The sequence below is a fragment of the Manis javanica genome, chromosome 14 (genome assembly GCF_040802235.1).
Source record: "Manis javanica isolate MJ-LG chromosome 14, MJ_LKY, whole genome shotgun sequence".
Classification (NCBI taxonomy): Eukaryota; Metazoa; Chordata; class Mammalia; order Pholidota; family Manidae; genus Manis; species Manis javanica.
Window position 1 is genome coordinate 87,705,180 of NC_133169.1, and position 25,659 is coordinate 87,730,838.

The 25,659-nt window shown below is 40.4% G+C and overlaps 3 protein-coding genes across 4 annotated transcripts in view; all 3 read left to right on the plus strand.

Annotated features, from left to right (window-relative positions):
- Positions 1-670: 670 nt before the first annotated feature.
- Positions 671-6,412, plus strand: PCDHB2 (protocadherin beta 2). Its single transcript, XM_037016581.2, has one exon. The coding sequence runs from the start codon at positions 2,945-2,947 to the stop codon at positions 5,294-5,296; it is 2,352 nt and encodes a 783-aa protein (XP_036872476.2). The 5' UTR covers positions 671-2,944; the 3' UTR covers positions 5,297-6,412.
- Positions 6,413-7,806: 1,394 nt separating this feature from the next.
- On the plus strand, positions 7,807-15,164 carry PCDHB3 (protocadherin beta 3). Its single transcript, XM_037016580.2, has one exon. It carries the CDS (start codon positions 8,022-8,024, stop codon positions 10,389-10,391), a length of 2,370 nt encoding a protein of 789 aa, XP_036872475.2. The 5' UTR covers positions 7,807-8,021; the 3' UTR covers positions 10,392-15,164.
- Positions 15,165-17,611: 2,447 nt separating this feature from the next.
- LOC108395096 (protocadherin beta-4-like) overlaps positions 17,612-25,659 on the plus strand; it is a 95,877-nt gene continuing 87,829 nt past the window's right edge. The window contains exon 1 of one of the 2 annotated variants that reach the window (XM_037016571.2): positions 17,612-20,061. In XM_037016571.2, coding sequence (XP_036872466.2) covers positions 17,781-20,061 — 2,281 coding nt within the window. In that variant the 5' untranslated portion in view covers positions 17,612-17,780. Of the gene's footprint in view, positions 24,145-25,659 lie in introns of those variants that run through there. The other variant, XM_073221848.1, reaches the window with a different exon arrangement.

Here is a 25,659-nt window from a genome sequence, read left to right on the forward strand (position 1 = left end):
GTAAACCATCTACAAATACAAAATACTGGTACTGGTGCTATTATCTCTGAAAAAGAAACTTAGATTTATTTCTAGATGTATGAATAGCATCAAAACTGAAAGAAGGGTGAAACCTTATGGATTGTGAGAACACATATGACTCAACATGGGAGGTTTAAAAGTTATTTTGCACAAGAAAACCTAATATGTTCTTGAGTATTTTTCCTCTGAAATCTTTGGTATTAAGTTTTTAATTCTTCAGCTTGTGAGAGGTGTGCTAGATTTTGTAATTTTCTTCATATTTCCTACTTCCTTCTCTATTATCCAAAAATTCATCATAGCTGCTTTAGTTCAGAGAACCTACCAAAACAAAATAAACATATGCTTGGTTAAATTTTCAAGTGATCTGTCAGTCACTATTGACCTTTATGATATAAGTGACCTTCATTCACTACATCTGTTTCTGACCTTAACTAAGTTTGGCAGCCCATATAAAGCGCTGTTTTTAAGGACTTGGGTCTTGAGTTTTATTCATCTGGGTGAATTGTGTTAAATGCTCAATGTCGATGAATTAAAATATTTTGAATAATAATAGCAAAAATGCCTTTTTAAGTAATTTATTAAAAGCAAAAAATAATATCAATAAAATACAGATATTTATTTCTAAATGTTAAGAAAGGGAGCCTATGATTGTCCATTTTTTAAAACTGAATTACAGAAAATAAGTGAGAGCTTTAAAAAATGTTATGCCATTGTTACATTTAATGAATCATCCATTCCAGTTTTCTGGAAATGCAGGGGATAGAGGAACAAGTTAAATGACACCACAAGGAAACAAGAATTCAGAGTGTAGGACATCCTACAAGACAACTGGTCTGGTTACTTAAAAAAATTCATTAACATAAAAGATGAAACTATTCTAGAATAAATCAATGTAACACCCAATACAATTATGCAACTTGATTAAGAAAGAAATTTTCTAAGACATTCCTTATAATAAGTGGTTAAAACAGTGCATTTGTAAAAGGAACTCAAGAGTGAATATGAATTCTTATTAAAGTTGGAGAAAATTAGAGAATTTGGAGGGATAATGAAAGAATAATTAATGAGATTTAAAAGGGACTGGATTTAATAATACAGAATTATCACTTATTACGTAATGTGTGCTAGTAGCATTATGATTATGTGGGATAATGTTCTTATACTCAGGAAATCCCTGCTGAAATATTCAGAGGTGAAGTGTCACAATGTATTCAGGCTTTTTTCAAATAAGTCAGCAAGAAAAGGGGTATGTGTGTGTAGAACAAAATATAGGTAGAACAAATATGGCAAGACAAAACATTTTTAATTTGAATGGAGGGTATAATAATGTTTGTTATAGTTCTTCTAACATTTCTATATATTGGAACTATTTTATAATACAAATATTTAATTAATAGACATTACTTTTTAGAGCAGTTTAGGTTTTACAGAAAATTGAGCAGATAATACAGAGTTGCCATATACTCATTTTACCCACTCACAGTTTCCCCTAGTATTAGCATCTTGCCTTAGTGTGTTCCTTTTGTTATAATTGGTGGAAAATACTGATCCATTATTAATAACTAAAGTCTGTATTTTACATTAGGGTTGAATCTTCGTGTTGTACAGTCCAATGGGTTCGACAAATCCATGTCATGTATCCATCATTACAGTATCATAAAGTGTTTCAATTACTAAATCCCCTGGTTTATCTCATGTTCCCCTCCCCCTCCCTGGCATTAGTCTTTTTAATGTGTTTATACTTTTGCCTTTCCAAAATGACATGTAGTTGGAATAACAGAGTATAGCCTTTTCAGACCAGTTTCTCTCACCAAGCAATATCCACTTACATTTCCTCCATGTCTTTTTTGACTTGATAACTCACTCCTTTTTATCAAAATGCTTTTAAACACAAAAAGAAATTTAGAAAACTTAACAAACTGCAACATGTATACCTTGTTTGTTACCAGATCTAACAAATTACCTCTAAAAAGTCATTTAAAAAACAACTGGAAAAATTTCAGTATTTACTGAGTATTTGATACTGTGAAATTATTAACGTTGTAGATGTGATAATTGAATTGAAGATATGTTAAAAAGAAAGTTCTTAACTGTTAAAAAGGAAAATAAAAATAACAACACATTCACAAGAAGAAATTAATCCAGCTACTTTTGGAGACTTTCATGTGACTCAAACGCAGAAAATTTCAGGGAAATGTGAAGTGCGAGCAGTGCAAAAGAGATAAATGAGTAGGGAAACTATTTGTGTCCATGAGAATGTCCTCATTGAATTCTGTGGTTTTCCCGGGTGTATACTTTTTGGTTGGTCCTGAGAGTGAGGATGGTCACCTAACTACAACGGAGATGCACCTTGCCGAAGCTCTGAATAAAAACTGGGCAATTTTTTTTTCATTTTTTTGCCTAGGCACAAGCTTTCTTTCATCCTAGGACTAAGTTACTCCCTTCCAGTTTCTGAAGTTGATTTCTCCCAGTTTTAAAAGAGTGGCTTGGATCCATGAGAAAACTGGAATAGAAATTTGCCTGTGCTTTCCATGTCGTTATGGATGCAATGAAAAAGCCTTTCCAAACGCAAAGACTTCTACACCTTGAGAGACACTACGTGGAAGTACTCCATTTAGATGGCCATCGATCTGAAAGAAAGGATTGGGATTTTCTTAATGTTTTGTATAAAATAAATATTCGACAAGGACGCGGGGTGGCGCTGCAGCATTAGAAGTAGGAGAAAGAAGGCTACCAGCCGACCCTCCTTGCACCAGAAGCTCAGCAAAAAAAGCAAGCAGAAGAGGAGGCTTTCTAAGGCAGTCGCTCGGGAAATCGGGGCTCTGGGCGACCCCATTTATCCCAGTGTCTGCGAGATACTGGGAGAAAAAATCAGCGACCAAGTGAGCCAGAGGTGGGTCGGGTTTGCTGGGAGACAGGACCGATGGACGCCGGAGAGGAAAAGCAATGCTTTCAGAAACAAAGGCAAGTCTTGATATTCTTTGTTTTGCTGGGCATAGCTCAGGCTGGTTCCGAACCGAGGCACTATTCAGTGGCCGAGGAAACGGAGGGTGGCTCCTTTGTGGCCAATTTGTTAAAAGACCTGGGCCTGGAGTTAGGCGAGCTAGCTGCGCGAGGGCCTCGGGTCGTTTCCAAAGGGAAAAAAATGAGTTTGCAATTCGATAGGCACACCGGGGATTTGTTGTTAAATGAGAAAGTGGACCGGGAGGAGTTATGCGGCGCTACCGAGCCCTGTGTACTACCTTTCCAGGTATTGCTAGAAAATCCCTTGCAGTTTTTTCAGGCTGACCTATGGATTATGGACATCAATGATCATTCCCCAGTTTTCCTAGACAAAGAAATAATTTTGAAAATTTCAGAAAGTATCAACCCCGGAACCACTTTCCTAATAGAACGTGCCCAGGACTTAGATGTAGGAAGCAACAGTCTCCGAAGTTACACGGTCAGCCCCACGTCCCACTTCCACCTTAAATTACAAAATAGCGCAGATGGCATACTACCGCAGCTGGTGCTGGACAAAGCGCTGGATCGAGAGGAACAGTCTGAGATCAGATTAACCCTCACAGCACTGGACGGCGGCACTCCACCCAGGTCTGGCACTGCCCTGGTCCGCATTGAAGTCTTGGACATCAATGATAACACTCCCGAGTTTGAAAAGATGCTCTATGAGGTGCAAATTCGGGAAAACAGCCCCATTGGATCCCAGATTGTCATTGTTTCTGCTAGAGATTTAGACATTGGAGCTTATGGAGAAATATCTTACGTATTTTCCCAAGCCTCTGAAGATATTCGAAGAACTTTTCGAATAAATGAAAAATCGGGAGAACTCCTTTTGACACACGAACTGGATTTCGAATCCATTCAGACTTACACATTAAATATTCAAGCGATAGATGGAGGAGGGCTTTCTGGAAGTTGCGTGGTGTTTGTCCAAGTGATGGATTTGAATGACAACCCTCCAGAACTGACAGTATCAACACTTATCAGTGAGATTCCAGAAAATTTGCAGGAAACCATAATTGCTGTATTCAGCGTCTCTGATCCGGACTCAGGAGACAATGGAAGGATGGTTTGCTCCATTCAAGACGATCTCCCTTTCATCCTTAAGCCTTCTGTTGAGAATTTTTACACTCTGGTGACAACCACAGCCCTGGACAGAGAGCACAGATCCGAGTACAACATCACCATCACCGTCACCGACCTGGGGACACCCAGGCTGAAGAGCGAGCACAGCATCTCCGTGCAGGTGGCCGACGTCAACGACAACGCCCCGGCCTTCAGCCAAAGCGCCTACACCCTGTGGGTCCGCGAGAACAACGGCCCCGCCCTGCACATCGGCAGCGTGAGCGCCACCGACCCGGACTCGGGCGTCAACGCGCAGGTCACCTACTCGCTGCTGCCGCCCGGCGACGCGCGCCTGCCGCTGGCCTCGCTGGTGTCCATCAGCGCGGACACCGGGCAGCTGTTCGCGCTGAGGCCCCTGGATTTCGAGGCGCTGCGCGCCTTCGAGTTCGGCGTGGGCGCGGCCGACGGCGGCTCGCCGGCGCTGAGCAGCCGGGCGCTGGTGCGCGTGCAGGTGCTGGACGCCAACGACAACGCGCCCGTCGTGCTGTACCCGCCGCAGAACGGCTCTGCGCCCTGCACCGAGCTGGTGCCGCGCGCGGCCGACGCGGGCTACCTGGTGACCAAGGTGGTGGCGGTGGACGGCGACTCGGGCCAGAACGCCTGGCTGTCGTACCAGCTGCTCAGGGCCACGGAGCCCGGGCTGTTCGGCGTGTGGGCGCCCAGCGGCGAGGTGCGCACGGCCCGGCAGCTGAGCGAGCGCGACGCGCCCAGGCACAGGCTGGCGGTGCTGGTGCGCGACCACGGCGAGCCGCCGCTTTCGGCCACCGTCACGCTGCACGTGCTGCTGGTGGACGGCTTCTCGCAGCCCCACCTGCCGCGGGCCGAGGCGGCGGCCGAGCAGGCGCGGGCCGAGCCGCTCACCGTGTCCTTGGTGGTGGCCCTGGCGGCGGTGTCGTCGCTGTTCCTGCTGTCGGTGCTGGGCGTCGTGGCGGCGCGGCTGTGCGCGAGGGCCCGGGCGGCGTCTGCGGGGGTCTGCTCGGGGCCCGGGGGCGGCCTTGCGGGCCACCTGGTGGACGTGAGCGGCGGCGGGACGCTGTGCCAGGCCTACCGCTATGAGGTGTGCCTGTCGGGAGGCTCGGGGACCGGCGAGTTCAAGTTCCTCAAACCGATTCTCCCCAGCTTCCTCTCTCAGGGCGAGGAAAGGGGTTAGTGAGACAAACCCGTTTCAGGGATAGCTTTTAATTCCGTTACGTTTTAATAAGAGGCTACTGAACCTAGTCTCAATTAAACTGTGGAAATGTTTTTTTTCTTAACTGCCTTGCTCATTGGGGTTTATTTACTGCCTTGCACCGTTGAAATGTATCTATCTTCATTCCAATTCAGTGCATGTAATTGGTGTTCCTAAATGTTTTGCTCTGTGGTAAATGTTTGCATTCTTATTGTTGGTTACTCTTAGTTTAACTTAATTCAGATTCTAAAGTGTGAAAGTAAGTTTTGTATTTTCAGAAGTCTTGAAGTTATAGCAACTTTTTCCAAACTCACCTTCCACAATTCCTAGGTAATTTTGCCTTTCAACATTTTTAAATGTTTGCTGTCACTACACGGGGTTATTTTTAGAGCCAAGAATATTTGTGTTTGTATATTCTCTTAGGCTACTGTAACTTTTATCCTGTGGATTCACATTGGCTAAAACCGTTAACATAGGTGTAGTCATGAATAACAAAGCACCCTCACATTTTTCTAAATATATACTTCTTTAAAGTGTCCATACATGATGATTCTTTAGAGATTGTGAGAACCTTGACTATTGTATTCCACAAACAACTCATGCTAAAAGTGCTCAATAAATCAACCACTAATATTCTAAAGTGCAGTTCAATAGCCCATGTCCAGTCATTTTCAAAGACATGCTAATTCTACATGCTATCTCAAAAAAAATTCACCTCGACTTACTCAATGCCCTCTTTTTTAAAAATCAGTTTTAATTATTAAAATCATCTATTAACTTTTAGCTAAAATATAGGGGTTTAAGGGAATATATGTCTTTGTCCTTGACCATATTTTAGAAACTCCAAATGTTGTTTGGCATTGCATCTTTCCAAATTTTCTGGAGCATTTATGATTCAATCGGAAATAAGCCTGTGGAAAAGAGATTTATTTTGCACTCCCCATTCTTTCCCCCCCCCCCACTGACTTCTGGTTTTCTGCTTTCAGTTTCCTAGATTTTTCAATACTTTTTTCTTTTTAGATTAAGCTGTGTTTCTTAATAGCTCCCCATTTATTGCATGATTAGCACAATGACTGGAAAATTGTAGGTTTCTAATAAAATTTTTGAATGATTGACTGAAAGAAGTGTTGTTATTTCACCTGTGATATATTGATAATTAAATACACTAAAATACTCCAGGACAAAATTTTGCTGGAATGAAGTGCTCTCTGATGTATAATGAATTATATGTATACTTTTTGGTTATTAGTTGAACTGACCACTGTTATTCAAACATGATGCAGTTAACAATCCCTGTTGCCACTTTCCTTCAATACATTTCTTCCTTTTTCTCTTCCTGTTTGTCTTTTTCCTGCCCATTAGCTTAAGGAATACATATGAAATTGTTTTCAATTTTATAATTTAAATTTCCTTCTATAATTCCCTAAATGACTTGTCCAATTTTTTTATTTCTTCCAGTCCAATATCCGATCCATACGTTAAAATTAATTTTTCATTCTTAATGTTCTTCAGCCTGTTGAAAAATTTTTATATCATTTTATGTTTATTTGAATGAGCTATACTATTAAAATTCTAATACGAATTCTAAATGTCTCATTTGGAGAGTAGCAGTGGTATAGAGCATTATCTTGATACCCAGAGTCTCTGATCAACTTATTACCTGTAGGATCTTGGATAAGTCACATTCTGTCTCCCCACCAAAAGATAACAACAGCTGTTTAAATAGTTTGCAGTTATGATCAAATGAAATAATGTAAAGATATTGAAGTGTAATGCTGTTATTTTTAGTATCAGTAATATTAAGTGTAAGCTTAATAGACAAAAACCTTAATGGAACATCCTGATAGTTGTAAATAAGCTACATTGAACACATATTTGTGTTGTTTCATTTCTCTGCCTAAAACCTTGCAATATCTTCCTTTTATTCTTAGAATAAAATCCAAGCACACATTATTTGGCCCCAGCCTTCTATTCCCACTCATTTCTTGAGATAAAGTTCTGGGCACCTTGTCCTTCTATTTTCTACAATAGCAATGCTTTATTGTCCCAGGGCCTTCACATACCAGTTTCTAAGGTATGAAATCTTCCCACGTTAGTCAGCCTGGCAAATTCATCATTCACGTTCCAGATTAAATGGCACTTCATTGGAGAAATTTTCTCAAACCACGCATTAAGTTGGTCCCCCTATTGCGTGCTCCCAAAGCACTCGATACATTTCATGTATAAGACTTCTCATGCTGTTTGAACATGTTTATATTGTCTCTTCACCCCATTAGATGGAAAACTGTGTAAGATGTAGAGATATGGTCTGTCTTGTGACCATTATATGCCTAACTTCTGCAAACTCAACAACTACCTGTTTCCACAGGTAAAGCACAGTTAGACAGATGTAACCAATAATTGTAAAATTACTGTGAAGTAAGGAGAAAGCCCGGTCACTTTCTCCAAGATTTTAAAACCGCGAGCGAACGCATGGTGGCGCTGTTGACTAAGAAGGTGAATTGAGCCACCAGCAGTCTGGTACTCTGTGACGCACCGACCCCGTGCGGTAAACTCGGGGTTGTGAGCCCGGGCAGATTTTTAAGCAAGCAAATCTGAGTCCTTGTAGGGCTTATTCTCTAAGCCTTCTTCAAAGATTGGGAGGCAAAAGATTTGGCGTTACCTAGCGCTATCGGAGGCTCAGCGTGGTAGTATTTCCTGGGAGAGCATGGCGGAAAGTGCAATGGAGGCCAGAAGGGAGCGCTTTCTTAGACAAAGGCAAGTCCTGTTTCTCTTTGTTTTTTTGGGTGGGTCTCTGGCTGGGTCTGAGTCAAGACGCTACTCTGTGGCTGAGGAAAAAGAGAGGGGCTTTTTAATAGCCAACTTAGCGAAGGACCTAGGGTTGCGGGCAGGGGAACTGGCCGCGAGGGGGGCCCAAGTTGTGTGTAAAGGGAGCAAGCAGCATTTTCAGCTCAACCATCAGACTGGCGATTTGCTCCTGCAGGAGAAATTGGACCGGGAGGAGCTATGCAGCTTCACAGAGCCATGCATACTGCATTTTCAGATATTATTGCAAAACCCTTTGCAGTTTATTACAAATGAGCTCCAGGTCATAGATGTAAATGACCACTCTCCGATATTCTTTGAAAATGAAATGCAGCTCGAACTCCTCGAAAGCACTCCACGAGGAACAGCAATTCCTTTGGGAAATGCTGAGGACTTGGATGTGGGAAGAAACAGTCTCCAAAACTACACTATCACTCCTAATTCACATTTCCACGTTCTCACACGCAGTCGTAGGGATGGAAGAAAGTACCCAGAACTAGTGTTGGATAAAGCTTTGGACCGCGAGGAGCAGCCGGAGCTCACTTTGACGCTCACGGCCCTGGATGGCGGCTCCCCACACCGGTCTGGGATCGCCCAGATCCGCATCCTGGTCTTAGACATAAACGACAACGCCCCAGAATTTACGCTGTCCCTCTATGAGGTTCAAATTCCAGAGAACACCCCCATTAACTCTGTTATTGTCACCGTCTCAGCCTCGGATTTAGATACGGGAAATTTTGGAACAATATCATACGCATTTTTTCATGCTTCTGAAGAAATTCGCAAAACTTTTAAACTAAATCAGATTACTGGGGATATCCAACTAGTCAAATGTTTGAATTTTGAAGCGATTAATACTTATGAGGTCGACATTGAAGCCAAGGATGGCGGAGGCCTTTCGGGAAAATCAACAGTGATAATTCAAGTGGTTGATGTGAACGACAACCCACCTGAACTGACCTTGTCCTCAATTACTAGCCCTATCCCTGAGAATTCGCCAGAGACTGTGGTGGCCATTTTCAGTGTTTCTGATCTAGACTCTGGAGACAATGGGAGAATGATGTGTTCCATAGAGAACGATCTCCCCTTTGTCCTGAAACCATCTGAAGGGAATTTTTATACCCTGGTGTCGAAAGGAGCGTTGGACAGAGAGAGCGAAGCCGAGTACAACATCACCGTCACCGTCACCGACCTGGGGACACCCAGGCTGAAGAGCGAGCACAGCATCTCCGTGCAGGTGGCCGACGTCAACGACAACGCCCCGGCCTTCAGCCAAAGCGCCTACACCCTGTGGGTCCGCGAGAACAACGGCCCCGCCCTGCACATCGGCAGCGTGAGCGCCACCGACCCGGACTCGGGAGCCAACGCGCGGGTCACCTACTCGCTGCTGCCGCCCGGCGACGCGCGCCTGCCGCTGGCCTCGCTGGTGTCCATCAACGCGGACACCGGGCAGCTGTTCGCGCTGAGGTCCCTGGATTTCGAGGCGCTGCGCGCCTTCGAGTTCGGCGTGGGCGCGGCCGACGGCGGCTCGCCGGCGCTGAGCAGCCGGGCGCTGGTGCGCGTGCAGGTGCTGGACGCCAACGACAACGCGCCCGTCGTGCTGTACCCGCCGCAGAACGGCTCTGCGCCCTGCACCGAGCTGGTGCCGCGCGCGGCCGACGCGGGCTACCTGGTGACCAAGGTGGTGGCGGTGGACGGCGACTCGGGCCAGAACGCCTGGCTGTCGTACCAGCTGCTCAGGGCCACGGAGCCCGGGCTGTTCGGCGTGTGGGCGCCCAGCGGCGAGGTGCGCACGGCCCGGCAGCTGAGCGAGCGCGACGCGCCCAGGCACAGGCTGGCGGTGCTGGTGCGCGACCACGGCGAGCCGCCGCTGTCGGCCACCGTCACGCTGCACGTGCTGCTGGTGGACGGCTTCTCGCAGCCCCACCTGCCGCGGGCCGAGGCGGCGGCCGAGCAGGCGCGGGCCGAGCCGCTCACCGTGTCCTTGGTGGTGGCCCTAGCGGCGGTGTCGTCGCTCTTCCTGCTGTCGGTGCTGGGCGTCGTGGCGGCGCGGCTGTGCGCGAGGGCCCGGGCGGCGTCTGCGGGGGGCTGCTCGGGGCCCGGGGACGGCCTTGCGGGCCACCTGGTGGACGTGAACGGCGGCGGGACGCTGTGCCAGGCCTACCGCTATGAGGTGTGCCTGTCGGGAGGCTCGGGGACCGGCGAGTTCAAATTTCTCAAACCAGTTCTCCCCAATGGTCTGGTTCGAGACACTGAACAAGTATATTATTAACAGAATAATCAAAACGTGGTTGTTTTCCTATGAATGTTTTATTTTTAAATCAAGAATCTTTAGTTGATATAACACTTCTTTATATGTGGATTTTACTTTCTGTGTTGGTTGGTAATCTTTGCATGTTCTTTTTTCATCTGCATCCTGTGTTACTAATGCAGTCTTAATGCGTCCTATTCTTCTAATCGATGAGCGAGAATAAATGAATCTTTTAATAATGATTTCAAATAGGTTTATTTTAAAGAACTCATTAAATTCGATGTCCAAAGCAATGTAGAGAGTTCCAAATGACCAATCTTACAATTTACCCTGTTCAATACAGTCAGATAATGTTTGTCATAATATTCCTGAATCAGCTTTGTCTGTGGTTAACGAAGTTTGTGGATAGATAATGTGTTTTAAGATGTACCATCTTTTAGGGGTATAGTCCTCAAATGAAAGTAATACATTCAATTCATTCTGTTTTGACATTTGCAATTCATATCTCAATATTGCATACACTTATTGGCCAATAGGGCAGATTATTCTTAAATTTGCCTCAGCTGTATTCATGATGACTGAGGAAAAGAATTACACCTAAGGCATTTTGAACAAGTGATTGTGCTTTTCCATTTGGCATGAAAACATTGCTCAGTCATGCATCAGGTGAGATGACAATTCGGTCTATAAATTCTGACATACAAATGTTATCAACCTGAGGGCCGAATTTTTTAATGGCATGAAAGTACACACACACACAGTCTCTAAATGCTTTATCATAGAAGTGGTGTCCCATTCCTACTTTTAAATTAATATATACTTTGCATTTATATGACATTATGTGAGCAAGATATTTTGCCTGTCTTGGTTCCCTCTTTCAGAATTCAACCTGACATGGCTCAAGATTATACATGGTCCTTCAGGGATAAACATAGTCCAACCACATCAGCGTTTGACCTCTTACAGTGTAATTAATAAAAGATATACAAGAATAGGACGTTCTAAAGAGGAGAGCAATATCATTATGAAAGTGTGAATCAGCTATAACTGAGTAAAGTCTGGAAACAACCAAACATAAGCTTTTATGGTTATTTTGAGGGAAATAGAAAAACATATTTAAGTAACAAAATATTTAGTGCCCAATTAGAGATGTTAAGAAAACAAATTTTCTCCTCATAGGCATTTACTCATCTAGAGGAACAGAGCTTTGCAGGAATTGAATATGTGACTAGAAGAAAGAGAACTGAGGTTTCTCAAAGATTTTGAAAATTCCCAAAAGAGAGAAGGAATTTAAGATTGACATGCTTTCAATTAAGTGTATGTGTAAATGGTGTCATTTTATATCACTGAGAATCAAATATATGAATCCTTAATAAGCAGTGGAAAGAGAATATTTCCTTTTACTTATTACTTTGTAGAGATGTCTAAATCTGGCTCTCTCAGATTTTTTTTCTTCTTTTCATAACTAGATGAATTTTTATGGAGAGAGGAAAGGGGTGAAGAGTTCTGGTCAAGAGTCTCTTTATTTGGCTAGCTTAGTTCCAGGTAGTATCAGAGCCAGAGAAGTATCCCATAGTGGACATAAAGGGAAGTTCTTGTTTGCACCAGTATGGCATATGACGTGGTACTGAAGTTGGAGGGGCTATACGCTGAGGACTCATTGAGGCCCAGAAAAGAGAACAGATGCTATTAGTTGGTAGTATACAACTAATTTAGTAGATGCATGGATTTCACATATTGAGAAAGTGAACAACATTTAGTGAGGTCAGAAAAGATCATCTGGACTAAATTTGAAGATTGGAAACAATTATACTTTACTCCTGCTTCAAAGTTGCTTTCAATTCTGGGCTGTCAAAACCTTTCACCTTTTTATTTAAAGACAATTTTAAAAACCTTTATCTCATTTTTTAAATAAAAAAACTTTATTATCAAGTGCAGAGAAGGTATCACATGTATAGTGCTAACTACTGCTGCCACTTTTTGGAATTCCACGAACTGAAATTCTGGCACAAGATAAAAAGGATGACTTTCTATGTTAATAATAATTTTTTAGTAATTTTTTCTTCTAAGAAGACTGGTAAATCCATTATTGTGAGTTATTTCCAAATTGACCTCTCAGTATATTCTAATATTCAGAAAGTAAGAGAAATCAAAGAAAAACTTGAGCCCCTTACCCCAGAATGCACTAAATAACCTTATTAGTACTCTAAGGAACTTAGAGTCTATTTCTGTTTTATTCAGATTTGCATCTCCAGCACATAGCAAAATGCCTCACACATAGTAGATGTTTGAATATTTGTTGAATAAATAATTTTTTAAATACTTGGAAAATCAATCAATTTTTCAAGGACTTGTTTACTTGGAACTTATCTCCACACTGAAATTTTAAAAACTGTCTACATGCAAAGAGGTATGGCATTTAAGAACATAATTCCAAACTCTATAGAACCAATGTATTACTTAGTGGCCTCCTTTCTGGAAATTAGGAGAACACTAAAATAACGTGTTAATCTCCAAGTAGGTTTCAGATTGAGCTTTCTCACATCTTTGATTTCAAAGACAAAGAAGAAATGAAATACAAGTAATTTATAAAACAATGCCAATTTCCAACACTCTGAATTCATCAAATTAACTTTCTGAATTCTGTATTTGAGGTCTCTAATTGGTTATTCTATTGAATTTTGGTTGGTCTTCAATGTATCAAAACGAAGTGCATTTTGCAAGATCACAAAGGCTTTGAATTAACTTTAAAATAGCCAATCATTCATTTATTTTCAAAACATATTTCTAGATAGGGTGTATTCTCCCTTTTTTTCTATCTGAAAACATATCAATTCATAAATTATTTCAGTATTTCCTTAACATTCACAACCTAATTTTTAAACTGAAAAGCAAAGTGTTGAAAATGAATTTTAAACTTTTATGAGGGTTGTTAAAAGACTGTATTCAAATATCACTCATTAAAACTAGTAAAGTAACTTACCATACATTTTATACATCTTCTTTAATTTTTAAATATGGCTTTCTTGCAAAGTAGGACTTTAAAATATATGTCAGTTTTTCTACACATCTCACTCATTTATTCTAGGAGTCCTTTAGCTTTCTGAAGCAGATTTTTATATGTTTTAAAGCTGGAAATCTGTAAGTCATAATTCAGTTATTTTCTATGTGTAATACTCATATTCTTAGCCAATAGTTTGATCATAGATTTAAATTTGAACTCTTTTTCTGTCTGTTCCTTTGGTACTCAACTCTGTTGATGAAAAGCCTGATATTAGTCTAGTTCTTATTTTTTTAATCTATAAACTTCTTTATTCTCTTTTAGATTTTTTCCTTATTCTCTTGATGTTCTGATACTTCCTAGGTCCCAACCTGAGTTCACGCAGTATACTGATTTTTGTTTGTTTGAGTAAATATAGTTTTCCTTTTAAAAATATCTATTTGGCAGATTTGCACAACAACTTGCTCTTTTTTTCACGATTGCTAATTCCTTTTTTGTGTTTTTGTTTTTTGACACATAAAAAGGGTTTTAATTGCCTGGAAGGGGACTCTAATCACGGTTTTTTTTTTTGCCCTTCTTTTTTGTTTGAGGGAATTACATATCTTTCACTTAAAGTTCTTTCCATATTGTTTTGAATCTCTATTTCTTATATATACATTCTTTCATTTTTGAGCCCATTTTCTCATGCTGTTAGTCTTCCTCACATGCTTGGTGATAGTTTATTGAGAATCCAGCTCCTATTGGAGATTTTCATCATAAAGTACTGGTTTGGTGGCCTTACAAAAGGGAGGAAGGAGAAGTCTCCAGGTGGTTCCAGCTCCAAGCTCTACAAACCAAGTCTTAATTAAGAAGCTTAGCTCTACTTTGCCACACGTAGGTGGAAGTTCTGGACCAACACCTAACATTGTGTTTGAGTCCCTGTCTCCCTTGGTGGCATTGCTCCTTGAGGCAAAATTCTCAGAGAATGTTACCCTCTACTTTTCAGTTGCTATGGTGTCTGTTAAGGCAGTACACATGGGAGCTAATGGCAACATTTTTTACACTTCAATCTTCAAATTAAATCAACTGATTTTGAAGAAAATTGAATTGCATCTGCAGTAATTGATACAGGGAGATTGCCTACAGGAAAAAAATCATGGTCTTGATTAATATGCATGAAATGTTGTACGTGGTGTCCTGGGTGACACACACAACTTGCTGGATGACCAAGAAAATCTGTTGCAAGGAAATTCTTTACTTTGAGGGGGTGCCAGGTAGAACAAGGTGGTGACCTGGCTGGCAACTTAAGGTAGACCTCAAGCAGTTTTATCATTGACTTGAGGCCTCAGAGTATTGGTGTTTAGCGTGGGGGCTCACAACCTGGCCCCCAGTGTGGAGCACTGAAGCATATCTAGCTCCTAAGTGATAGGCACAGCCAGGCACAAAGTGGTGCTGTTACTAAGGACAACTAGAAGCCACCTCTGTTTGGCCTAATCATGCCATACCTGGTCTAGAACCTATCCCAGTCCTACCTTCCATGCCTGGAACCACTCACAGAAGTCAACCCAGGCTGACAAGCTCCTATTCACTTGATCATTGATATCACCTAGCTATGTCCATCATTTACTGCTCTCTGTTCCTGTTCAATGGTGCTCAGGCAGAGGATGAACAGGAAACCTACAGTGGACTGCTGCTCATGAGGCCATTTTCTGAGCACTTTGAGGATATCAACATCACTGGGACTTAGCTCCAGAATTATTAATTTGAGAAGTTTCTGACTGGAATATCAGGGACAAATGCATTCATATTTCTAAAGTCAGTTGTCTCTACCCAATATATGCTGACTTTTCCATGAGGAAAGACTTCGATGAGAAACTCAAGTTCTAGAACATTTGGGGTTTGTAATAAATTAAAACTGTATTCTCTAAATGTCATTTTGAGTTCTTTTTTTTTTTTTTTTTTGCTTAAGTTTCTGTTTTTCTGGGAGAAAGGATTTCTTCATTGTGAATGTCTTATCCTATTCAGCAAGATGTATCAGTAATAAGAAAACTTTTCACAAAGAAAATCCGAGGCACAGATGGCTTCAGTGGTGAATTCTACCAAATGTTTAATGAATTAACACCAACCCTTCACAAATTTGTTTTAAAAAGAGGAGCAGAGATCACTTCCCTATTTATTCTCTGAGGCGAGTATTACCCTGATGTCAAAACCAAAGATAACACAAGAAAATGAAATACCAATATCCATTATAACTATAGATGCAAAAATCCTCAACAAAGTATTAACGAAGTGACTCCAGCAGTATTAACAAAGTGACTCCAGATTTCATGTACCTTAGATTGACAAAAGGAACTGAAGAGCTGATTTGCAACAGTATTCATGTCAACATACAGGAATAAAAAAACAAAATAACAGTTTAAACTTTGTTCTGAACTCTAACTATGTAGGACTTGGTTACTATAACACGACCAATTTTCTCTTTCTTTTGCACAGATATTTGTTTTCCATTTATATCTAAAATAATCTTTGTTTTCATTCTTTTCAGTACATATTTATTTTACTTAATTTTGATACACATTGAATCTCTTCTGATTTTCTTTAGATGTGAAAGAAAATTCTAAAGTGTATTAGCATTAATTTTATTGTCATTGCTACATCTTTTATAGAAATTAATAGAACTTGAATCAGAGTAAGTGTAATTGAATACTGCTTAGCACGTATTATACTCTCATCTCTTAGAATTCTGTATTCAGTTGGAGACCTGTTCATGGCTGAATGTATGATATGACAATAATCTTGTGTAGGCAGAAACATAATCATTAGAATGGATTAATTAATTTTATTCAATTGGCATATATCAAATGACGACTACAGTCCAGGCTTCTTTCAAAAATATTTGCCTAATACTTTCTATCACTATCAGAATCTATTGGCATGCTTTTAAATAACTCATTTACTGTGAATTGTAAATTTTACTCTATTAAGTTAGATAATTAAATTACAAGATACTTATTTAAAATTTGTTATTGGAAGTAGTTGATAAACAATATTATATTGACTTCAGGTGTACAGTTGGTGATTCACTAATTATATACATTGCTAAATGCTCACTATGGTAAGTGCAGTTACCCTCTGTTACCATACCAAGATATTACATAAATTACAAGGTATTTTAAGAGAGGAAATCCCATATGTGCCGGAATGAGTGGTACTCTATTCAATATACTAATTGTAACCACTAAACTGGTTAACTGTGTCTCAGTTAACTCACTAGATCAGAGCAATTGAAATAGCTGCATACTGTGCTGGAATCCATTTTATAAGAAAGTGTCTCCTTTTCACCATATATAAGTAGACAAGGCTTGAGGCACTCTGCTCACAGATTAACATAGTTTAAATGACGGCTTCTTGTTTTCCCCCAAATCAGCTGGTCAAGGAATATGAATGTAGTAAGAAGCCATGCACTATAAAATATAGGTATCTATCTAGCTGAATAAGTTTAAGCTTAAAGCCTTTATCTTAACAAAATTCTATGATTTTTACTCACTTGATTTTGTCTTGATATTATCCTGATAAGTCAGATGGGATGATCAAGTCCTATCACCCTCTGAGATTAAATTTCCTTACCTGTAAACCCCTTTCATTTACTCTCTAGATCTAAGAATCTGACTCCAGTACTCTCTGACTTCCTTCCAAATGTACTGCAAGTTCACACTGTACAGGCACTTCTAACAAAGCAAAGTGCTTTTTCATTCAACTATATTACTATTTGTACGCCAGACTAGGAAAACCGAACCTTTCTTTGAAAAATAGTCTCCCAGAGACCACGTGATACAGAACCCGTTAAACTTTTGTATCATCACAAATTCCTCACATAGTTGGAAATAAGCAGATAGGACTATTATGAATTCTAATTTTATAAAAGTTTATCTCTTCTGGTTAGATTATTCAAAGGGGAAGTGGAGTTCTTTGAAGTTCCATGATTAGGGTGAGCAGAGACCGAAATATCCTCTTGCTTGGTGCTCACAATATTCTAGCTCATGCAATGTAATGGAATGGCCTTATAAATCATATAATTTAGTGGAAAAACAAAGTTTGTAAAAGCTCTACGCACTTTTAAGAACAGCTTGCATTTGGACACATAAAATATCCTATGCCTTGAGAACATTAATTTCTCAGTCAAGACGCAGGGTGGCGCTGCAGGCTAAGATTGTGAAAAAAGCCCTAAAAGCTCTAGTGTTCCTTTGTTGCAAGGAGGAATCGAAACACCCGGAAGGAGCTTGGCCAGCAGTACTGGATTACCAACGAATTTGGGTTGTGATATACTAAACAAATTTAAGATAAAAAACAACTTTGTGAGGATTCCACCGAATATCTCGAGTCTTTTTGTGGTTGCTGAGGGGACTGGATGTAAGGACTCTGGCACCAACATGAAGACGCTAGAGGGAATTCAACCGAACAGGCAAGTGATGGCCTTTATTTTGATGGTGATCTTGTCTCAGTCTCGCCCAGAGCCTATTCATTATTCTGTGCTGGAAGAAACAGAGAGCGGCTCATTTGTAGCGCATCTGACCAAGGATCTGGGCCTGGAAGTCGGGGAACTGGCCGCCCGGTCGGCCCGGGTGGTGTCTGACGATGACAAGCAGCGCTTGCGGCTGGATCGTCAGACAGGAGATTTGCTTTTGAGGGAGAAAATAGACCGGGAAGAGCTGTGTGGTCCCATTGAACCGTGTGTCCTGCATTTCCAAGTGCTCCTGGAAACACCGGTGCAGTTTTTTGAAGGAGAATTATCAATCCAGGACATAAATGACCACTCCCCAGTATTCCCGACTAGGGAAATGCTCTTGAAAATACCAGAAAACAGCCTGCCAGGGACTCTGTTTCCATTGAAATCAGCTCAGGATTTAGATGTGGGAAACAATGGTCTTCAAAAATACACTATCAGCCCCAATTCTCATTTTCACATTCTCACTCGCAATCATAGTGAAGGCAAAAAATACCCAGATTTGGTGCAAGACAAAGCCCTGGACAGAGAGGAGCAGTCTGAGCTCAGCTTAATTCTCATGGCTCTAGACGGTGGGTCTCCCCCCAAATCTGGCACCATCACGGTGCGAATACTGATCATGGACGTCAATGACAATGCTCCTGAGTTTGTGCACACCCCATACGAGGTACAGGTCCTGGAAAACAGCCCCCTAGATACCCCAATACTTAGTGTCTTAGCTAGGGACATAGATGCTGGAAACTTCGGGAGTGTTTCCTATGGCTTCTTTCAAGCATCAGATGAAATTAAACAAACTTTCTCAATAAATGAAGTCACAGGAGAAATCCGACTGACAAAGAAATTGGATTTTGAACAAATTAAGTCTTACCACGTGGAAATTGAGGCGACAGATGGAGGAGGCCTTTCTGGAAAAGGCACGGTAGCCATAGAAGTGGTGGATGTGAACGACAATGCCCCTGAACTGACCATATCTTCACTCACCAGCTCCATCCCAGAAAATGCTCCTGAGACTGTAGTTTCTGTCTTCAGAATTCGAGATAGAGACTCTGGAGACAATGGAAAGATGATTTGCTCTATTCCAGATAATCTGCCATTCATTCTAAAACCAACTTTCAAGAATTTCTACACTCTGGAAACAGAGAGACCCCTGGACAGAGAGCACAGGTCCGAGTACAACATCACCATCACCGTCACCGACCTGGGGACACCCAAGCTGAAGAGCGAGCACAGCATCTCCGTGCAGGTGGCCGACGTCAACGACAACGCCCCGGCCTTCAGCCAAAGCGCCTACACCCTGTGGGTCCGCGAGAACAACGGCCCCGCCCTGCACATCGGCAGCGTGAGCGCCACCGACCCGGACTCGGGAGCCAACGCGCGGGTCACCTACTCGCTGCTGCCGCCCGGCGACGCGCGCCTGCCGCTGGCCTCGCTGGTGTCCATCAACGCGGACACCGGGCAGCTGTTCGCGCTGAGGCCCCTGGATTTCGAGGCGCTGCGCGCCTTCGAGTTCGGCGTGGGCGCGGCCGACGGCGGCTCGCCGGCGCTGAGCAGCCGGGCGCTGGTGCGCGTGCAGGTGCTGGACGCCAACGACAACGCGCCCGTCGTGCTGTACCCGCCGCAGAACGGCTCTGCGCCCTGCACCGAGCTGGTGCCGCGCGCGGCCGACGCGGGCTACCTGGTGACCAAGGTGGTGGCGGTGGACGGCGACTCGGGCCAGAACGCCTGGCTGTCGTACCAGCTGCTCAGGGCCACGGAGCCCGGGCTGTTCGGCGTGTGGGCGCCCAGCGGCGAGGTGCGCACGGCCCGGCAGCTGAGCGAGCGCGACGCGCCCAGGCACAGGCTGGCGGTGCTGGTGCGCGACCACGGCGAGCCGCCGCTGTCGGCCACCGTCACGCTGCACGTGCTGCTGGTGGACGGCTTCTCGCAGCCCCACCTGCCGCGGGCCGAGGCGGCGGCCGAGCAGGCGCGGGCCGAGCCGCTCACCGTGTCCTTGGTGGTGGCTCTGGCGGCGGTGTCGTCGCTGTTCCTGCTGTCGGTACTGGGCGTCGTGGCGGCGCGGCTGTGCGCGAGAGCCCGGGCGGCGTCTGCGGGGGGCTGCTCGGGGCCCGGGGGCGGCCTTGCGGGCCACCTGGTGGACGTGAACGGCGGCGGGACGCTGTGCCAGGCCTACCGCTATGAGGTGTGCCTGGCTGGAGAACCTACGACTGGTGAGTTCAAATTCCAGAAGCCAATGTTCCCCAACCTCTTGGTTCACGACACTGAGAGAGAAATTAAAGAAAACCCCAACTGCAGGAATAGCTTTGTATTCAGTTAAGCATTGTATTTTGTCCTCAGCCCCTTGTAATTTTGGCAAAGTTATCTCCGATTGCGATACCTTTAAGGAATTGGATTGTTGTCTAAATATGTATATCTCTTCCAGACTTATGTATGTTACTGATCATGCTGTTTCTTCTCTTATTAATATTCATTGGAATTAGCAACTTTTAGGTACACTGGATGTCATGTTTTTCTTCATATTTGACTTTCTTTTGATGACTGATCTCTCCATAACTATTAATTACTTCAGTAATAGGAGAAAATTTAATTAAATCAAGTTCTTAATGTCTTTTTGATGAAACATTTTAAAGGTTTCATGTAATCCTGCATTTCTATATGTTTGTGGTGCTTGTCTTTACTCTATAGCTTTACCTTTGCAAGGCCAGGTGTTTGGAATGCTTTCCATCCCCCTTGGCCTTTCTTGTTGTCTTTCCTACAGGCTTTGCCCGATGAACAACCATGAGCACATATCTTAGCATCCTTGTTTCTTCCAAATTGTACATAAGCATGTACTTCATTAAAATAATACACTAAAATTGTGACCTCCCATTGTGAGCACTATATATGCCGGAGATTTTTAAAATTCATTTGATTGCTACTTAGCACATTGTAAGTGCTCCATAAATGTTATTATTGAAATTTAAAAATTATTCTCATTTGTAAACAATCATTGAGGAGAAAATCTTCTATAATTTGCATCACTTTCACTAAATAAAACTAAGTCACTGCTTGGTAAAATCTTTAAAAACAAATCTCAGATCTTTAAATAAACCTTAAATCCTTTCAAAGGATTCAAGACATAAAGCGCATCATACACTTCCTTACCCTTACTTTTGACCAAGTGTAGTTTTGTGTATGTGTTTCTTTTGGTTTTCCTGTACCTTCTCACACCATTCAAAAGAATCAGAGAATTTCTTCTGAGTTTCAGTTGGTCTATTTAAGTCTGATTATTGGGTGATAGCAGATTTTACTTTAAGTTACACTGCAGACACGGACAGCCTTCAGCAACAAAATAATGATTTATTTTCAATACCCCAGTTATCTTGTTTTGTTTTTCAGTGTAGCTTTCAGGTATTTTCTGTAAATTTATCAATTATGCTGATATTTCATTTTTAAGAAATAAGTATTATTTTATCCTTTAAGACAAAAAGAATAGAAATGGAAATTAAATTACATAAGAAATGAATTTCTCTCTAATTGCTTTATGTTGTGTTCAATAATCAAGTAAGCTGATCTTGTGGTTTCCAACTAAATTATATGGCTAGAACTATAAGACCACTTAGTTGAACTTCTGGCACAATATGAGCAATTAAAGATCTTGATTTATAACCTAAATATTTGTTTTTAAATCTCACATGCCATCCTGCTGGAATCTAATTATTTGCTCTTTTCCTTGAATTACTTTTTTCCTAAGGATATAATAAAATAAAAAGAGGAAGTTACTGATAGTTTGAGTTATTCATGAAGCACAGCTTACAGCTTTTATCCAATCTGAAAACTGAAATGACAAGTGATAAAAAGAACAAAATTAAATACAAATATGGTATTCAGTTTTAATGGCATCTCATTATTAGCTATTTAAATGAAACAGCTTTTATGTTTAATGAAAAGAATTCTGGTTGAAGTTTTCACCAATGTATTTCAACATGAAAATCCAAGACCACTTTTTTTTTGTTTATGCCAGGAAAGTCCAATTTTTATAGTCACCCAGATGATATTGATCAAATAAATACCCAGGACCCACTGTTATGAATTTATGTGAGTAAATTTACAAATGACTTTGTGTATTACTTCATGAATTATATGAGTATTCATAAAGCATGGATCCTTCCTTACTGGCTAAGGATTGCCACCAGACTTTGGTGTAAAACACATCAACATTCTGAAATTTAGTTATTATAATTTAGTAGTGAACATGATCTAAATACCTTCCACAAAATGCATACCTAATGAAAAAGAGCCAGTTGTTGCAAAACAAAAATAATGGAGGTCAAATACTTGATAACAATATCCATTTCAATCATGTATTTTCTCAGATGCTCCTATCATCTTTTTCCCCCCAGCTTTATTGAGAAATAATTGATATACTTACTGTGCAAATTAAGGCATACAGCATGATAATTTGATTTACATATATTGTGATATGATTATCACAACAGGTTCAGCTAACATCCATCTTACATGTGCACCTTTTAGAATTCCTTTGTTATTATTTTTAGCCATGCATATAGGAAGTTTTGGGGGCAGAAATTCTACTGAAGGAAATACAGGCCCACATCACTTGTACACTCCCTTTTCCTTTCTACCTAAAGTTGCAAAATAGAGATTTTAAATAGTCTGAGTTTAAAAGTCATGCACATATTTGGTGTAATTCTGCTTCTATGTTATATGGCTTATCTAACAGCAGAAACAACTATAAAATTGGCTTAAAATTCAGAAATGATCTGTTTGCAGCAACAGACAGCAGTTGATATAATAGAAACTGAAGGGCCTAAGATTTCTGAAAAGGAAAATCCTTGGAGATGTGAACTGACTCATCAGTCTGTCCTGAGAGAATTTGCTAAGTTTGAGAACAGACAAAAGTCTCTTGCCAAGGATAGGGTAACAACCTTTGGAAGGTGAAGATTTAAGCTTATGGCCAATTTTCCCCTTGAGGATACTGTTCAAAATCAGGGACATCCCAGGGAAGACCAAAAACATAAGTGGAAACTTTCTGAAAAAGAAGGTGCAATTTTGATAGTCGTGCTGCAAAAGCTTAGGGTTTAGAACCTGCCATGGGAAGGGACTGTTAAGTTCTCAAGTGAAACTTCTGGAGGGTCAGGTGCTTATCAGGACTGCAAAGACCCTTGACTAAGCACAATGTCTGTTTGGATTAAGGAAATTTGATTATATGTGACTCAATCAAGCTAACAAAGGAAAAAAAATGAACTCTTTCTGAAGGAAGATAGTATTATCTGGATCCTGGACAGCTTTTTACATAAATGTTCAGCATTTAACAAAAAATCAGTAGGCACATGTGCACACATGCACACACACACACACACACACACACACACACACACACACAAATCTAGAGCAAAAACAGACAATACAAAGACCCACAAAAGAAACAGATACTAGGATGTACTGAAAACGATGTTAAAATAAGTATGACTAATATGTTAAATATAAAGAATAGAGAAAACAGATAAAAGAGACTTTCACCAGATCATTTAAATTTAAAATGGAAATTACAGAACTGAAAAGTATAATGTCTGAATTAAAAAACATTTAGATGGTTTAATGGCACAGTAGACATAAAGGAATACAGGATTAGTGAATGCAAGGCAGGCCAATATAAAATGTCCAAATAGAAGCACAGGGAAAAGAAATAATGAAGAATCCAGAAAACAATGGTAGTGGCATGTGGGACATAATGAAAAACTCTGACATGTACATGATGGTAATTTTAGAAGAACAAGACTAGGAATGGGGACTAAGCAATGTTTGAAAAGATAATAATCAAGAATTTTGCAAAATTGGTGAAAACCTTTCACTCCTCAAGATGCTGAGGGACACCCAATCAGGAGAAATAAAAAACAAAGCACACGTAGGCATATTATAGGAAAGCTATTGAAAACCAAAGTCAAGGAGAAAATCTTAAAAGCAACCACATAAAAATGACACATTGCTTTTAAAGCAATATCAATCAAATGGAGAGCTGACTTTTCAATATAAATCACAAAATCCAAGGAAAGGAAATGATGCCTTTAAAGTCTGGGGGGAAAAAAAAGACTAGAATTATAGTACCAGAAAATATATCCTTCAAAAAATGTGTGATGACTGCCCTTGCACTGTTCACCATGTAAGAACTTGTTCATTATGCTTCAGAAGATTGGAGACTGTTGAGAATTAGGCTTGGGGTGGATTAATGATTGTGCATTGAGTCCCCTAGACAGAATTTTATTGTTGTTAACAACCATTTGATCAATAAATATGAGAGATGCCCTCTCAAAAAAAATGAAATTCACAAACAAAATCACAGTCACATCTATGCTAAAAGAAATACAGTGGAACTCATTAGGCAAAAAGAAAACAGTTCTAAAGGAATCACAGACTCAGGAAGGAATGAAAAGCAACAGGAAGGGTAAATATAAATTTAATATTGATTATACCACGCAAAAATAGTACTTTCTTAAAGGATTTAAAACATATATAAAATGTAATTTCATGACAATAATAATGTAAAAGGCAAATGGTATAAATGGAGTTAAGGAGTTCTAAGGTTCTAAGCGTTCTCATAGAAGTGGTAAAATCAATAATTTGTATTAGACTCTTAGAGATCAAAGATACATACTAGATACATACTGAATCTCTAGGATAATCATAAGAATAACTTAAAACTTAAGAATACTTAAAAACTGACTGAAAAAAATGAAAAGTGACCAATACCTGAATAATTCAGAAAAAAGAAATCTTAGGGAAAAAATTAGTTGGTAAATATAAATGGGATGATATAAAATATTACATTAATTGTAATTGCATTAAATAATCCAATTAAACAACCAAAATTATCAGACTAGATTTAAGAAAAATTCAACTATATACTGTCATGTAAGTGTGTGTGTGTGTGTGATATCACAGAAAGATTGGAAGTTTAAAAATAGGAAAAGATATATAATACAAACACTAAAATAAACCTAGTATAGATAGCTGTATTCCCATAACATAAGGGATACTCTTATGTTACTTGTTAAGGAAAGATGCATTGCTAGAGATGAAGAGAGATGTTTCATAATGATAGAGGTATATCTATCAGAAATAAGTCAGTCATGAGCTTGAATATATCCCCTTAAGATAACTACACAATATATAAAGTTAAATTAAGAGAACATAAATGAGAAATATACAAATTCTTAGTCATAGTAGGAGACTTAATGCAACTTTCTCCATTTCTGATAGAATAAGAAGACACACACACACAGAAAGAATATTAAAAATTGGAAAAATACAGTAATTATATTTGGATAAACTGACTTACATTGCATAGTAGAGATACATATTCTTTTTATGTGCATATGAAATATCTTAAAATTATCCATATTCTGTGTCATAAAGTAAGCCTCAAAAAGTTTTAAAAGAATTGTAATGACTCACAATATGCTTCGATAGTGGAATTAAGACAGAAATAAAAATATAACAAGAAATCCCCAAATTCTTCAAATTAAGTAATATAATCCATGGGGGAAAAAAATTCACAGCAGAAATTTCCATATATTTTGAACTAAGCAAAAATTAAGATCTGATGTATCAAAACAGTACTTAGAGGGAAATTTTAAAACTTTGGAGGCACGTATGAGAAAAAAGATTAAAAATCAATAATATAAGCTTTTATCTGAATAAGCTAGAAAAATCTAACACAAAGGAAGAAAATAACATATGCAATATATATATAAACATAAATACAATAAATGATAAATATACAACAGAGAAAATCAATAAAACTGAAA